Below are 17,472 nucleotides of genomic sequence, written 5' to 3'. Positions count from 1 at the left end.
ACTGACCCTCTGACAGTGCGGCACTCCCTCAGTACTGACCCTCTGACAGTGCAGCACTCCCTCAGTACTGACTCTCTGACAGTGCGGCGCTCCCTCAGTACTGACCCTCTGACAGTGCAGCATTCCCTCAGTACTGACCCTCTGACAGTGCAGCACTCTCTCAGTCTTGGATATGAGATCCAAATGCAGAAACGCTGGTGTCGTGGTGGGTGGGGCCTGGGCGGAGGGGCTGTCACTCAGACTGGTTCATTGTGTGCCCCCCCCCCCCCCCCCCCCCCGGCTTATCGAGCTGCCAGTGAATCACGGACAGAATGGTTGGGTTTCAGTACTCACAGGTTCTTGGCAGCACCAAAGCCACCAGGGAAGATAATGGCATCGTGTTCCTGCACGGTTAGCCGGGCCAGGTCCATGATCTTACCGCGGGCAATCCGAGCCGACTCCACCAGAACATTGCTGCAAGGGAGCGATAATCAGCATCAGCGGGTCAGAGATTAATATAAAGTAATTCTTGCGTATACTAGAATATCCTGTGTTAGTGTTACTGACAACTAAAAGTTATATGTTTCTTCACACAGGAATGTGTTTTAGCTATTTATTTTCAACAAAATTAGAATAAAATAAAGTTGTAGCTATTTTTATTTATACTACTGCTGTGTTCCATGCTGGTATTAACACAGTGTCCTCAACACTGAACACTTCCTGGCCAATCACCACAGAAGTTTGGTTCCCATTCGAACCCTAACCCTGAGGAAAAATCCGCTCCTTTCTGTTCCAACCAATCCCATTGGGAGGTCCCAATGTTCTGAAACCAGTGTGGGCCGGTTCCGAGCAGCAAATTGGTCCATATAACCCGCCTTGGCCCCTCCCCCTCCCATCTCAGCCCCTCCCCCCAGACCACTCCCACCCCTCCCCATCCCCTCCCGCCTCGGCTATCATTTATATCCTCTCGCTCCGTGTTGCTCCCACACAGGTACATCGCTTCTCCAACTCCCGGCTAAGAGTTCCACACAATCGTTTCAACACAGGAAAAGGCCATTCAGACCATCGTGCTCATGCTGCCGTTCCTCGGGAGTAATTCCTATTCTGCCACTCTCTCTCTCCACATTCCTCCTGTTTAGATATTCACAAAATGTCAATCGGTTTATGGCAGAGAAAGAGGCCATTCTGTCCATCGTGTTCACTGGACGATAAACAAGCCACCCGTCTGAGTCTCGTTTTTCAGCACTTGCTCCGTAGCTCTGTGGGTTACAGCACCTGAGGTTCAAATCCAGACACCTTTTCAATGAGTTGAGGGTTTCTGCCTCGATCACCCTTTCAGGCAGTGAGTCCCAGACCCCCTCAACTCTCTGAGTGAAAACAGTTTTCCTCATCTCTTCTCTCATCCTTGTACCAATCACTTTAAATGTCTGTCCCCCAGTCAGTGACCTCTCTGCCAAGGGAAATAGACCCTTTCCCACCCTCTCAATGCAGAACCCTCAGGACCGCGTACACTTCACTTTAATCTCCCCTCAGCCTGCAGATGGAGCAAGAAGGTGAGAGCTCTGCTGTCAAACGGGACTCACTTCAAGTCCAATGACGTCCACAACTATCTTGCCACAATTTCCACACATCCTGTTTCCCTGAAACCACTCTATCCCATTCTTCACCTGTTTGCTTATTTGCACCATCACAATCTTTTGGCCTTCATTGTAAACTTTAATCTCTCCTCTCCTCCACCCTATCAGACAGTCAGTCGTTTGTTCTGACCTTCCTCCCTCCATCCCTGACCTGGTTTGTAACCTGTGTCATCTCACAGCGCTCTTTGTTGTGACAAAGGGACATTGATCAGGATTGTTAACTCGGTTTCTCTCTCTACAAGTGCTACCACATTCCAGCATTTTCTGCTTTCACTTTATGAGAAAATTAGCTATTTTTCTCTTTGTGGATTATGCTTTCTGTGGCACTTAAGAAAGCTGTGTGAGAGTACAGGTCCACAGGTCACTGAAAGGGGCAACACAGGTGGAGAAGGTAGTCAAGAAGGCATACGGCATGCTTGCCTTCATTGGCCGGGGCATTGGGTATAAGAATTGGCAAGTCATGTTGCAGCTGTAAAGAACCTTAGTTAGGCCACACTTGGAGTATAGTGTTCAATTCTGGTCACCACATTACCAGAAGGATGTGGAGGCTTTAGAGAGGGTGCAGAAGAGATTTACCAGGATGTTGCCTGGTATGGAGGGCATTAGCTATGAGGAGAGGTTGAATAAACTTTGTTCTCACTGGAACGACGGAGGTTGAGGGGCGACCTGATAGAGGTCTACAAAATTATGAGGGGCATAGACAGAGTGGATACTCAGAGACTTTTTCCCAGGGTAGAGGGGTCAATTACTAGGGGGCATAGGTTTAAGGTGCGAGGGGCAAGGTTTAGAGGAGATGTACGAGGCAAGTGTTTTTACACAGAGGGTAGTGGGTGCCTGGAACTCGCTGCTGAATGAGGTTGTGGAAGCTGGGACGATAGTGACGTTTAAGAGGCGTCTTGACAAATACATGAATAGGATGGGCATAGAGGAATACGGACCCTGGAATTGCAGAAGATTTTAGTTTAGACGGGCAGCATGGTCGGCGCGGGCTTAGAGGGCCGAAGGGCCTGTTCCTGTGCTGTACTTTTCTTTGTTCTTTGAGAGAGCGGGATTAATTGAACAAGGGAAGGTTAGTGGAGACAGGTTATCTGTGAGGTCTAAGAGATGAAAGGTTAAAGGTGTGTCATGTGAGACTACCTTTAAGAAATGGGTGTTTATCAAATAGCTGCACTGATGTCAGAGTGTGGCTGGAGCTGGGCTGGCTGTCTTTCACTTTCGTTTTTGAGCATGCAGCTACAGTGTGTGTTTAGTTTCATTTTGAGAGTTGGATAGCGGCAGGCAAAGCAAGCAGCCGTATAATGACCTCTCTCTCTACAAGCTACAGACTGTCTTCAGCTCATTTGAGGATTTCAAAGTAATACCCATTTCTGTAGAGAATTTAAACCTGCTGTCTTTCTTTGAAAAGGGTTTAACATATGGATGGTGCTAGGAAAGATTAAGTACTGTATTCTTTGGGGGGAATATTTGAGTTTAGTTGCTAAGATGTTTACTGTGTTAAACATGTTAATTGGATTCATATAATAAACATTATTTTGCTTTACAAGTACTTTAGATCTCTGTTGCATCACATCTGTAAAGTGGGCCGTAACCAAAATAACCAAAATCTATTAAAAAAATGTGGGTCAGCCCCGATTAGAGCGGAGGAGGTATTGGGGGGCCTAAAGGCCATGCAGTCGGGGAAGTCCCCGGGGCCGGATGGATACCCAGAAGAGTTCTATAGGATGTTTTCTGAGCTGGTGGGCCCGGTCTTGGCGAGGGTTTTCAATGAGGCAAGGGACAGAGGGACCCTGCCGCCGACAATGTCGCAAGCCACTATATCACTGATATTGAAGCGGGGTAAAGACCAGGAGGCGTGCGGGTCCTACAGGCCAATCTCCCTGATTAATGTTGACGCCAAGCTCCTGGCAAAGGTACTGGCGGTTAGAATGGAGGACTGTGTACCGGAGATGATTGGGGAGGACCAAACTGGGTTCGTGAAAGGTAGGCAGCTGGCGGCCAACCTGAGAAGATTACTTAATGTGATAATGATGCCCCCGGCGGGCAGGGAGGTGGAGGTAGTGGTGGCAATGGACGCCGAGAAGGCCTTTGACCGGGTGGAGTGGGACTATCTATGGGAGGTGCTCGGACGGCTTGGGTTCGGGGAGGGATTGGTGGATTGGATCAAATTATTATATCAGGCCCCGAGGGCCAGCGTCAGGACTAACAGAGAAGTGTCGGTACTTTAGGTTGTACCAAGGGACCAGACAGGGCTGCCCGCTCTCCCCGCTGCTGTTTGCGCTGGCCATAGAGCCGCTGGCGATTGCGCTGAGAGCCGCAGAGGGATGGAAGGGGATGGTGAGGGGCGGGGTAGAACATAGGGTCTCTCTTTACGCAGACGACCTGCGCCTGTACGTGTCGGACCCAGTGGCCGGGATGGGAACTATACTGGGAATGCTGAGGGAGTTCGGCCAGTTCTCAGGATACAAATTAAATATGGCCAAGAGTGAAATGTTTGTGGTAAAGCCAAGGGGCCAGGAGAACAGATTGAGAGGGCTACCGTTTAGGCTGGTTGAGGAAAATTTCCGGTATTTGGGAATCCAGGTGGCACGAGACTGGGGCAGGCTGCACAAGTTAAATTTGGCCAGGGTGGTGGAGCAAATGAAGGGAGAGTTTCGGAGATGGGATGCACTCCCGCTGTCGCTGGCAGGGAGGGTGCAGACTGTAAAGATGACAATCCTCCCTAGATTTCTGTTTATTTTTCAGTGCCTCCCGATCTTTATCCCACAGTCCTTCTTCAAAAGAGTTAACAGGATGATTATGAACTTTGTCTGGGCGGGAAAATCCCCGCGGGTGAAGAAGGCGATGTTGGAGAGGAACCGCAGCGAGGGAGGGCTGGCTTTGCCGAGTCTGATTAATTATTACTGGGCGGCCAACATCGCTATGATAAGGAGGTGGATGGTGGGTACGGGGTCTATCTGGGAGGGGGTGGAGGCGGCTTCGTGCAGGGGCTCCAGCCTGGCAGCCCTGATCACGGCTCCTCTACCGCTGCCACCGGCCAAGTACACCACCAGCCCGGTAGTGGTGGCGACCCTGCGGATATGGGGCCAGTGGAGGAGGAATGTAGGGGAGATGGGGGCGTCTGCCTGGGCGCCAATCTGCGACAACCATCGGTTTGCCCCCGGGAGTATGGATGGGGGGTTTCGAGCATGGCGGCAGGCGGGGGTGGGAAGGGTGCGTGATATGTTCCTGGAAGGGAGCTTTGCGAGTTTGAGGAGCTTGGAGGAGAAATTTGGGTTGGTAAGGGGAAATGATTTTAGGTACCTACAGTTGCGGGACTTTGTTCGTAGACAGGTCCCATCTTTCCCACGCCTCCCGCCAATGGGGATCCTAGACAGAATAGTCTCTAGGGGGGGGAAGAAGGGGAGGGTAGAGTCTCGGGTATTTATAAGGTGCTCATGAGGGAGGAAGGGTCCCAGACAGAGGAACTGAAACTTAAATGGAAGGAGGAGCTAGGCGGGGAAATGGAGGACGGGCTGTGGGCAGAGGCCCTGAGTAGGGTAAATTCGACCGCGACATGTGCTAGGATCGGGCTGATTCAATTTAAGGTCGTTCACCGGGCCCAAACGACGGTGGCTCAGATGAGCAAATTCTTTGGGATAGAGGACAAATGCGCCAGGTGCGCGGGAGGACCAGCGAACCATGTTCACATGTTTTGGGCATGCCCTAAGCTGAGGGGGTACTGGGAGGGATTTGCGGGGATCATGTCCCGGGTGCGAAAAACAAGGGTGGTGATGAGTCCAGGGGTGGCAATTTTTGGGGTTTCGGAGGACCCGGGAGTCCAGGGGGAGAAAGAGGCCGATGTTTTGGCCTTTGCTTCCCTGATAGCCCGGCGACGAATACTATTGGCGTGGAGGGACTCAAAGCCCCCGAAAACTGAGTTGTGGCTTGCGGACATGTCGAGTTTCCTGGGTATGGAAAAAATTAAGTTCGCCTTGAGGGGATCTGTACAGGGGTTCGCCCGGAGGTGGCAACCATTTATTGACTTCTTTGCGGGAGAGTGAGCATCAGCAGGGGGTGGGAAGGGGTAGAGTAGAGTAGAATAGGAGGGATAAAATGGCGGGTAGTACCGGTGGGAGAGGAGCGGGCTTGTGCAGTATGTTACGATTGAAGTATTGAAAGTACGTGGATGTTTGCACATTTTTGCCTTTTTTGCTTTCTTTCTGTTGATGTTTGTAACTGTTTACAAAGCCAAAAACTACCTCAATAAAATTGTTTATTAAAGAAAAAAAAAATGTGGGTCAGTTGAACTCCATGATACACTTTGGGGTTCTCTAAACCCTGGCCCATAACAGGTGTTAGGTTTATACAATTGTAATGAGAGGATATGATGGATTTGACTTTCAAGTAAATAGGTTGGATGTGAAATTTGCATTGTGAGATAAGTGGGGAATTGATTTTCCAGCTGTTGAATTTCAAAAGGGAGTTCGGAGGTGACAATGAACATTTACATCTTACAGGGAATCCTGTAACAGGGAAAAGTATGTTAAATTTTACTGACCTAAAGTAGAGGCAAAATAGAAAACAGGGGAACATTTTTATATTTGGAGAAGTTGAGTTCAAAGTGGTGTTTGAGAACTGAGATGAAAATGGGAAAATATATTTAAGGAATATTACTGGATTTTTATGGTTAAAATCTATAAAATCCGGGCTTGCTCAGTAATAACATTTGTAAAAGTAGTTTAATTGTGTATTTTTGACAAAGCAGATTTTTTGGGGGTTGTAGTGTAAGACTGTATTAACTGTGTAGCTTTAATCTTGTGTGCTTAAGTATTCTTTTCAATAAATCTCTTAATTTTTACACGGTGTTACTGGAGTTCTATGGTTTTGGGGTCAGTAGCTTTCCCTCCTCGGTTTAACAATAAATGGTTTATGATCAGCGAGACAGATCTCACTCTGGAGCTGGACGTACTCAGTTATAACCTCTGCTGTGGTCGTAGGAATTTGTGAAAGAGCCTCATTATTAAAGCACATTATCTGCAATTCATCTCATTGTAGTTTGGATGGCCTTACTACTATACATCCCTGCAGAACAGCGCTCCAAACACACCATCACTACTATACTTCACTACGATACAACCTGACAGAACAAAGATGTGCAGGATAGGTTACGGGTTTATGGGGTTAGGGCAAGGGAGTGAACGTAGGTAGAGTGCTCTTTTGGAAGTTGGGTGCCTACTCAATGGACCAAATGACTCCTTCTGCAAAGTAGGGATTCTATGAACAGGTCCATACACACATTCCATAGTATAGGTTAGATACACCAGCGTGCGCGTGAACTCAGCTGCAAATGGGCACATGCGGGCACACAGCAGCATTTTCACGCATACACACCCACAGGTACCAACAACGCATGCGTGCATCAACACACACACATGCAGCAAGCGGTACACAGACACACCAGGGGAGGCGGTGGCATAGTGGTATTGTCACTGGACTAGTAATCCAGAGACCCAGAGTAATGCTCTGGGAGCCGGGTTTGAATCCCAACATGGCAGATAGTGGAATCTGAATTAAAAATATCTGGAATTAAAAATCTAATGACAATTGTCGTAAAAATCCATCAGGCTCACTCATGTCCTTTAGGGGAGGAAATCGGTCGTCCTTACCTGGTCTGGTCTACATGTGACTACAGACCCACAACAATGTGGTTGACTCTTAAAAAGTAGCACTCGGGGTGGCACAGCGCCGAGGACCCGGGTTCGATCCCGGCCCCGGGTAACTGCCCGTGTGGAGTTTGCACGATGTCCCCGTATCTGCCTGGGTCTCACCCCCACAACCCAAAGATGTGCAGCGGAGGTGGATTGGTCATGCTAATTGCTCCTTAATTGGAAATTCTTTTTTGAAAATGTTAAATGCGCTCAGTTCAAGGGCAATTAGAGATGGGCAGAAAATGCTGGATTTCCCACATTACACATATCCCATGAAAGAATAAAGAAAAAGGTGCAAACACACACACATGCTCTCATCAGCAAACACAGAGGTATGCACCTACACCCGCTTGCACGCACCAACACTTGCATGCAGACAAACATGCAGACACATGCCCAAGATTCACTCACCGCTTCTCCCCAGCAGGCTCCCCCTTGACATGATCCACAACATGCATCTGGGAGACATCAGGAGCAAACACTTGGAACTCGGCCCCTCCACGACTCAGATGAACCAAAATCCTGAAACGAAACTGGGCCAATTAATTCCACCCAAAGATGAACACAGTGGATTCCAAACAAAAGCTCAGTAACTAGACTCCCCTTGAGGATAGTCAGTGCACAGGCTGAGATACAGAGTAAAGCTCACGTTAGGACAGTCTGTGCACAGGCTGAGATACAGAGTAAAGCGGACGTTACACCAGGGTGACCAACGATACTGGTTAAAATAAGCACGGTGGCACGCTGGGGACAGATCAGAGTGGGCAAACTACAGGCGAGTGGATACAGCAGAAAATATTGAAAGATTTAAAGGATTAAATTCGAGGAAAATGAAGTTGGCGGCAGCATTTTGCCTGGGACATCAGACAGCAGCTTTAATAAAAATTGATCCAACCTGAGATACACTGTCCCAATCAAACACTCCCAGGACAGGTACAGCACGGGTTAGATACAGAGTAAAGCTCTCTCTACACTGTCCCCATCAAACACTCCCAGGACAGGTACAGCATAGGGTTAGATACAGAGTAAAGCTCCCTCTACACTGTCCCCATCAAACACTCAAAGGGCAGGTACAGCACGGGGTTAGATACAGAGTAAAGCTCCCTCTACACTGTCCCCATCAAACACTCCCAGGACAGGTACAGCATAGGGTTAGATACAGAGTAAAGCTCCCTCTACACTGTCCCCATCAAACACTCAAAGGGCAGGTAAAGCATAGGGTTAGATACAGAGTAAAGCTCCCTCCACACTGTCCCCCTCAAACACTCCCAGGACAGGAACAGCATAGGGTTAGATACAGAGTAAAGCTCCCTCTACACTGTCCCCATCAAACACTCAAAGGGCAGGTACAGCACGGGGTTAGATACAGAGTAAAGCTCCCTCTACACTGTCCCCATCAAACCCTCCCAGGACAGGTACAGCACTGGGTTAGATACGGAGTAAAGCTCCCTCAACACTGTCCCCATCAAACACTCCCAGGACAGGTACAGCACTGGGTTAGATACAGAGTAAAGGTCCCTCTACACTGTCCCCATCAAACCCTCCCAGGACAGGTACAGCACTGGGTTAGATACGGAGTAAAGCTCCCTCAACACTGTCCCCATCAAACACTCCCAGGACAGGTACAGCACTGGGTTAGATACAGAGTAAAGCTCCCTCTACACTGTCCCCATCAAACACTCCCAGGACAGGTACAGCACAGGGTTAGATACAGAGTAAAGCTCCCTCTACACTGTCCCCATCAAACACTCCCAGGACAGGTACAGCACAGGGTTAGATACAGAGTAAAGCTCCCTCTACACTGTCCCCATCAAACACTCCCAGGACAGGTACAGCATAGGGTTAGATACAGAGTAAAGCTCCCTCTACACTGTCCCCATCAAACACTCAAAGGGCAGGTACAGCACGGGGTTAGATACAGAGTAAAGCTCCCTCCACACTGTCCCCCTCAAACACTCCCAGGACAGGAACAGCATAGGGTTAGATACAGAATAAAGCTCCCTCTGCACTGTCCCCATCAAACACTCAAAGGGCAGGTACAGCACGGGGTTAGATACAGAGTAAAGCTCCCTCTACACTGTCCCAATCAAACACTCCCAGGACAGGTACGGCATAGGGTTAGATACAGAGTAAAGCTCCCTCTACACTGTCCCCATCAAACACTCAAAGGGCAGGTACAGCACGGGGTTAGATACAGAGTAAAGCTCCCTCTGCACTGTCCCAATCAAACACTCCCAGGACAGGTACAGCATAGGGTTAGATACAGAGTAAAGCTCCCTCCACACTGTCCCCCTCAAACACTCCCAGGACAGGAACAGCATAGGGTTAGATACAGAGTAAAGCTCCCTCTACACTGTCCCCATCAAACACTCAAAGGGCAGGTACAGCACGGGGTTAGATACAGAGTAAAGCTCCCTCTGCACTGTCCCCATCAAACACTCCCAGGACAGGTACAGCATGGGGTTAGATACAGAGTAAAGCTCCCTCTACACTGTCCCCATCAAACACTCCCAGGACAGGTACAGCACGGGGTTAGATACAGAGTAAAGCTCCCTCTACACTGTCCCCATCAAACACTCCCAGGACAGGTACAGCACTGGGTTAGATACAGAGTAAAGCTCCCTCTACACTGTCCCCATCAAACACTCCCAGGACAGGTACAGCACAGGGTTAGATACAGAGTAAAGCTCCCTCTACACTGTCCCCATCAAACACTCCCAGGACAGGTACAGCACAGGGTTAGATACAGAGTAAAGCTCCCTCTACACTGTCCCCATCAAACCCTCCCAGGACAGGTACAGCACGGGGTTAGATACAGAGTAAAGCTCCCTCTACACTGTCCCCATCAGACACTCCCAGGACAAGTACAGCACAGGGTTAGATACAGAGTAAAGCTCCCTTTACACTTTCCCCATCAAACACTCCCAGGACAGGTACAGCACAGGGTTAGATACAGAGTAAAGCTCCCTCTACACTGTCCCCATCAAACACTCCCAGGACAGGTACAGCACGGGGTTAGAAACAGAGTAAATCCCAATTTTGTAAGTTTTTCTCACGCTGATGCTTCATGAATTTCGGTTCCATCATAAACACCACACCCGGACAGAACCTGTTGGGAGGACAAAGAAAAATTGTGGCTTAAACCCTCTCAGCATCAACTCGGGACCATCCCCAACCTCGGGACCATCCCCAACCTCGGGACCATCCCCAACCTCGGGACCATCCCCAACCCCGGGACCCCCCACACCCCCGGGACCACCCCCACAGCCCTGGGACACCCCCCTCCCCTCACCCGCCAGGACCCTCACCCCCGGGACCCTCAAACCCCCCCCATTACCCCCGGGACCCTCACCCCCGGGTCCCCCGGCTCCCCTCACCACCCACCTCACCCCCAGGACCCTCACCCCCCCCTCACTCCGCGGGGACCCCCCCCTCACTCCGCGGGGACCCCCCCCCTCACTCCGCGGGGACCCCCCCCCCCCTCACTCCGCGGGGACCCCCCCCCCCTCACTCCGCGGGGACCCCCCCCCTCACTCCGCGGGGACCCCCCCCTCACTCCGCGGGGACCCCCCCCTCACTCCGCGGGGACCCCCCCCCCTCACTCCTCGGGACCCCCCCCCCTCACTCAGCGGGGACCCCCCCCCCTCACTCCGCGGGGACCCCCCCCCCTCACTCCGCGGGGACCCCCCCCTCACTCCGCGGGGACCCCCCCCCCCTCACTCCGCGGGACCCCCCCCCCTCACTCCGCGGGACCCCCCCCCCTCACTCCGCGGGGACCCCCCCCCCCCCCTCACTCCGCGGGGGACCCCCCCCCCTTTTTCCTCACTCCGCGGGGACCCCCCCCCCTCAGTCCGCGGGAGCCACACCCCGCCCTCACTGCGGGGACCCCCCCCCTCCCTCCGCGGGGACCCCCCCCCTCACTCCGCGGGGACCCCCCCCCCTAACTCCGCGGGGGGCCCCCCCCCCCCTCACTCCGCGGGGACCCCCCCCCCCCTCACTCCGCGGGTACCCCCACCCCCCTCACTTCCGCGGGGACCCCCCCCCCTCACTCGCGGGGACCCCCCCCCCCCCCCCGCGGGGCCCCCCCCCCCCTCACTCCGCGGGGACCCCCCCCCCCTCACTCCGCGGGGACCCCCCCCCCCCTCACTCCGCGGGGACCCCCCCCCCCTCACTCCGCGGGGACCCCCCCCCCCTCACTCCGCGGGGACCCCCCCTCACTCCGCGGGGACCCCCCCCCCTCACTCCGCGGGGAACCGCCCCCTCACTCCGCGGGGACCCCCCCCCTCCCTCCGCGGGGACCCCCCCCCCTCACTCCGCGGGGACCCCCCCCCCCTCACTCCGCGGGGACCCCCCCCCTCACTCCGCGGGGACCCCCCCCCTCACTCCGCGGGGACCCCCCCCCCCTCACTCCGCGGGGAACCCCCCCCCTCACTCCGCGGGGACCCCCCCCCTCACTCCGCGGGGACCCCCCCCTCACTCCGCGGGGACCCCCCCCCCTCACTCCGCGGGGACCCCCCCCCTCACTCCGCGGGGACCCCCCCCCTCACTCCGCGGGGACCCCCCCCCTCACTCCGCGGGCCCCCCCCCCCTCACTCCGCGGGGACCCCCCCCCCTCACTCCGCGGGGACCCCCCCCCCTCACTCCGCGGGGACCCCCCCCCCTCACTCCGCGGGGACCCCCCCCCCCCCCCCCCGCGGGGCCCCCCCCCCCCCTCACTCCGCGGGGACCCCCCCCCCCTCACTCCGCGGGGACCCCCCCCCTCACTCCGCGGGGACCCCCCCCCTCACTCCGCGGGGACCCCCCCCTCACTCCGCGGGGACCCACCCCCCCCTCACTCCGCGGGGACCCCCCCCCCCCTCACTCCGCGGGGACCCCCCCCCCCTCACTCCGCGGGGACCCCCCCCCCTCACTCCGCGGGGACACACCCCCCCCCTCACTCCGCGGGGACACACCCCCCCCCCCCTCACTCCGCGGGGACACACCCCCCCCCCCTCACTCCGCGGGGACACACCCCCCCCCCTCACTCCGCGGGGACACACCCCCCCCCCTCACTCCGCGGGGACACACCCCCCCCCCTCACTCCGCGGGGACACACCCCCCCCCTCACTCCGCGGGGACACACCCCCCCCCTCACTCCGCGGGGACACCCCCCCCCCTCACTCCGCGGGGACACACCCCCCCCCTCACTCCGCGGGGACACACCCCCCCCCCTCACTCCGCGGGGACCCACCCCCCCCTCACTCGCGGGGACCACCCCCCCCTCACTCCGCGGGGACACACCCCCCCCCTCACTCCGCGGGGACACACCCCCCCCCCTCACTCCGCGGGGACACACCCCCCCCCCTCACTCCGCGGGGACACACCCCCCCCCTCACTCCGCGGGGAACACACCCCCCCCCTCACTCCGCGGGGACACACCCCCCCCCTCACTCCGCGGGGACACACACCCCCCCCCCTCACTCCGCGGGGACACACCCCCCCCCTCACTCCGCGGGGACACACCCCCCCCCCCTCACTCCGCGGGGACACACCCCCCCCCCCTCACTCCGCGGGGACACACCACCCCCCTCCCTCCGCGGGGAACACCCCCCCCTCACTCCGCGGGGACACACCCCCCCCCCTCACTCCGCGGGGACACACACCCCCCCCCTCACTCCGCGGGGGGAACACACCACACCACCCCCCCTCACTCCGCGGGGACACACCCCCCCCCCTCACTCCGCGGGGACCACACCCCCCCCCCTCACTCCGCGGGGACACACCCCCCCCCCCTCACTCCGCGGGGGACACACCCCCCCCCCCTCACTCCGCGGGGACACACACCCCCCCCCCTCACTCCGCGGGGACACACCCCCCCCCCCTCACTCCGCGGGGACACACCCCCCCCCCCTCACTCCGCGGGGACACACCCCCCCCCCTCACTCCGCGGGGACACACCCCCCCCCCTCACTCGCGGGGACACACCCCCCCCCTCACTCCGCGGGGACACACCCCCCCCCCTCACTCCGCGGGGACACACCCCCCCCCCCCTCACTCCGCGGGGACCACCCCCCCCCCCCCTCACTCCGCGGGGACACACCCCCCCCCCCTCACTCCGCGGGGACACACCCCCCCCCCCTCACTCCGCGGGGACACACCCCCCCCCCCTCACCCCGCGGGGACACACCCCCCCCCCTCACTCCGCGGGGGACACACCCCCCCCCTCACTCCGCGGGACACACCCCCCCCCTCACTCCGCGGGGACACACCCCCCCCCCCCTCACTCCGCGGGGACACCCCCCCCCCCCTCACTCCGCGGGGACACACCCCCCCCCCCCTCACTCCGCGGGGACACACCCCCCCCCCTCACTCCGCGGGGACACACCCCCCCCCTCACTCCGCGGGGACACACCCCCCCCCCCCTCACTCCGCGGGGACACACCCCCCCCCCTCACTCCGCGGGGACACACCCCCCCCCCTCACTCCGCGGGGACACACACCCCCCCTCACTCCGCGGGGACACCCCCCCCCTCACTCCGCGGGGACACACCCCCCCTCCCCCCCAGGATCCCCCTCCCTCCCTCCCCTCACCACGGCCACTTTCGGCCCCGGGGCGGCGGCGGAGCGAAAACGACAGAAACGGAGAAACGGAGAGAGAGCGCGAGACAACATGGCTGCGGGGGCGGGGCCAGCATAGGGGGCGGGGCAACATGGCTGCGGGGGCGGGGCAACATGGCGGCGGGGGCGGGGCAACGTGGTGGGCGGGGCCAGCATAGGGGCGGGGCAACATGGCTGCGGGGGCGGGGCCATCGTAGGGGGCGGGGCAACATGGCGGCGGGGCCGGCATAGGGGGCGGGGCAACATGGGGCGGGGGCGGGGCAACATGGCGGCAAGGGCGGGGCAAGGGTAGGGGGCGGGGCAATGTCGCGGTCGGGGTCAGGAAAGGGGGCGGGCCGTAGTCGCTGCCGAGGGCGGGGTCAGGACAGGGGGCGGGGCAACACGGCTGTGCCATGGCAGGGGGCGAGACAAAATGGGGGCGGGGACAGGCCAGGGGGCGGGACAAGGATAGGAGGCGGGGCATTGGCGGGGGCGGGGTCAGGACAGGGGGCGGTGCCAAAACTGGGGACGGAGCAACATGGCGGCGCCGGGGGCGGGGCCAGGGAACAAGTCCGGGGCCCCGGATGGAGCTGGGTATTCAGATGTCTCCTCTGGGTCCTAGCTCCCCCCGCTCACACACTGAGCTCCCTGTGTTGATGTCTGATTTGCACATCCTGTGCCCTTCCCCCACTCGCTCTGGTCTCTATTATCAAAGACCTTTAGAAAATTCAATTCCATTCAGAGAATATCCTCTGAAGGTCACCTCCAACCCCCCCCCCACCCTGATCATGGTTATTCAGTTTGTGTTTCCAGCTCTACTGTCCACCTGGCCCTGATGACCTTTGATCCTCATGCCTAACAAGAATCTATCTGCCTCCATCTTAAACACATTCAGTGACATCGTCTCCACCGCATACTCAGGCACAGAGTTCCAAAGTCTCACAACCCTCAGAAAAGATTCTCCTCACCTCTGTTCTGAGGGCCTAATTTTCAAACTGTGTCCCCTAGTTCTGGGCTCACCCTCACTCTTCTCAACTCCAGTGGAAACAGTCCCGGTCTGTCCAACCTTTCCTCATTAGACAACCCACTCATTCCGGGTATCAATCTAATAAACCCCTGCACTGTCTCCAAGGCATTTTCATCCTTCCTTAAAGTGACCAAAGCTGCACACAGTATTCGACATGTGGTCTCATCAATGCCCTGTATAACTGAAGAATAATATCCTTACTGTTACGTTCAATTCCTCGTGTAATACAGGGGAACAGCATTTGATTTATTTGATTTATTGTCACATGTATCAGTATACAGTGAAAAGTATTGTTTCTTACACACTATACAGACAATGCATACTGTACATAGGGAAGGAAGGAGAGACTGCAGAATATAATGTTACAGTTATAGCAAGGTGTAGAGAAAAGATCAACTTAATACGAGGTAGGTCCATTCAAAGGTCTGATGGCAGCAGGGAAGAAGCTGTTCTTGAGTCGGTTGGTACGTGACCTCAAACTTTGGTATCTTTTTCCTGACGGAAGAAGGTGGAAGAGAGTATGTCCGGGGTGCGTGGGGTCCTTAATTATACTGGCTGCCTTTCCGAGTGATGCACTATCAATTATGACGAGACAAGAGTAGAATGTAATCGAGGCTTTATTACACTGAGATGTGTGGCCTCCTACAGCAGCTGACAAAATGGCTGCTGTACGGAGAGCACACATATTTATACTCCGCCGAGCAGGCAGGGATCTACCCCATTGCCTGTAGTACAGGGGCCTTACCGTAAAACCCCTTTATATATACAGTATAATACATTAGCGGTGACAGCCACATTCACCCCCTGTTAAAAATGAGTCCAGCGGGGGTGGTGGAGAACTATATACAGACAAGATGCTTCTCAAAATCACAGACAATATTAAAAATTTAGGCAGTCCGGTGCCTTGATCTGTCGTTGAGAGCGCCGCAGTGCTGGTGGCGACTCAGGCATCGGCTTGGTCTTCGCTGACTCCTGGAGAGTGTCGAAATCCTCTTCATCCCCGGGTGGGAGCAAGGGGAGGACGGTCTGTCCTGGAGCGGGGGCTGCGCCGGGGGAAGGGAGGGTGGCGCCAGGACAGAGGGTGGGGGGGGGGGGGGGGGGGGTTTGGAACCAGCTGGTGCCAGGTCCCTGAGGGAGACTGTATCTTGGCGGCCATCGGGCTATGCTACGTAAGCATACTGCGGGTTTGCGTGGAGTAGCTGTCCCATTTCAACCAAAGGGTCTGCCTTGTGCAGTCACACGTGTCTACGGAAGAGAACGGGTCCTGGAGCTGCCAGCCACGTTGGGAGCGAAACCCCGGAGGTGGACTTCCTGGGGAAGGCAAAGCGATGTTCATGGGGAGATTTGTTAGTCACGGTGCATAGGAGCAACCAAAAGGAGTGGAGTGCGTCGGGGAGGACCTCCTACCAGCGGGAGGCCGGGAGATATCTGGACCGTAGGGCCAGCTGGACGGCCCTCCAAACCGTCCCATTCTCCCACTCCACCTGCCCGTTTCCCCTGGGGTTGTAGCTGGTCGTCCTGCTCGAGACAATGCCCCTGTTGAGCAGGTACTGGTGCAGCTCATCGCTCATAAAGGAGGATCCCCGATCGCTGTGGACGTAGGCGGGGAAACTGAACAGAGCGAAGATGGTGTTGAGGGCTTTGATGATGGTGGCAGACGTCATGTCGGGGCATGGGACGGCAAAGGGGAATCAGGAATATTCATCGACCACACTAAGAAAGTACGTGTTTCGGTCGGTGGAGGGAAGGGGCCCTTTGAAGTCCACGCTGAGGCGTTCAAAGGGGCGGGAGGCCTTCACCAGGCGCACACGGTCTGGCCGGTAGAAGTGCGGTTTACATTCCGCGCACACCTGGCAGTCTCTGGTGATAGCCCTGACTTCCTCGATGGAGTAGGGCAGATTGCGGGCCTTAATGAAGTGGTAAAAACAGGTGCCTCCTGGGTGACAGAGATCGTCGTGCAGGGTCCGGAGTCGGTCCGCTTGTGCGCTGGCACATGTACTTCAGAATAGGGCATCGGGGGGCTCGTTGAGCTTACCAGGGCGATACAAAATCTCGTAGTTGTAGGTGGAGAGCTCGATCCTCCACCTCAAGATTTTATAGTTTTTGATCTTGCCCCGCTGTGTGTTATTAAACATGAAGGGAACTGACCGTTGGTCAGTGAGGAGAGTGAATCTCCTGCCGGCCAGGTAATGCCTCCAATGCCGCACAGCTTCAACGATGGCTTGGGCCTCCTTTTCGATGGAGGAGTGCCGAATTTCGGAGGCATGGAGGGTGCCGGAAAAGAATGCCACGGGCCTGCCTGCCTGGTTGAGGGTGACGGCCAGAGCGACGTCTGATGCATCGCTCTCAACCTGGAAGGGGAGCGATGTCGACCTTGGCGATGTCGGCCTTGATACGGTTGAAGGCCTGGTGAGCCTCGGCCGTCAGTGGGAAAACGGTGGATTGAATGATTGGGCGGACGTGGTCCGCATCGTTTGGGACCCACTGGGAGTAATACGGAAAGAACCCCAGGCATCGTTTGAGGGCCTTGGGGCAGTGGGGGTGGAGAAGTTCCATGAGGGGGCGC

At 56.7% G+C, this 17,472-nt stretch overlaps 1 protein-coding gene across 1 annotated transcript; it reads right to left on the bottom strand.

Annotated features, from left to right (window-relative positions):
- Window positions 1–329: 329 nt before the first annotated feature.
- Window positions 330–13,990, bottom strand: LOC119968583 (glutamine amidotransferase-like class 1 domain-containing protein 3A, mitochondrial). Its single transcript, XM_038801211.1, has 4 exons — window positions 13,874–13,990; window positions 10,360–10,412; window positions 7,715–7,825; window positions 330–453 (listed from the first exon to the last, which is right to left on the bottom strand). Exons 1-4 carry the CDS (start codon window positions 13,952–13,954, stop codon window positions 330–332), a joined length of 369 nt encoding a protein of 122 aa, XP_038657139.1. The 5' UTR covers window positions 13,955–13,990.
- Between the last annotated feature and the right edge of the window lie 3,482 nt (window positions 13,991–17,472).

Source organism: Scyliorhinus canicula, chromosome 7, assembly GCF_902713615.1.
Source record: "Scyliorhinus canicula chromosome 7, sScyCan1.1, whole genome shotgun sequence".
Classification (NCBI taxonomy): Eukaryota; Metazoa; Chordata; class Chondrichthyes; order Carcharhiniformes; family Scyliorhinidae; genus Scyliorhinus; species Scyliorhinus canicula.
This window is presented reverse-complemented; position numbering and strand designations above follow the sequence as displayed.

Bases quoted from the DNA above. Each gene is read 5' to 3' on its own strand.
- LOC119968583 (XM_038801211.1), bottom strand. From the start codon at position 13,954: ATGTTGTCTCGCGCTCTCTCTCCGTTTCTCCGTTTCTGTCGTTTTCGC. The intron at 7,826-10,359 runs GTGAGAAAAACT...GTTTCGTTTCAG, and splicing joins GAAATTCATGAAGCATCAGC to GATTTTGGTTCATCTGAGTC. The intron at 454-7,714 runs GTGAGTGAATCT...GCTCCCTTGCAG, and splicing joins GAGCCTGCTGGGGAGAAGCG to CAATGTTCTGGTGGAGTCGG.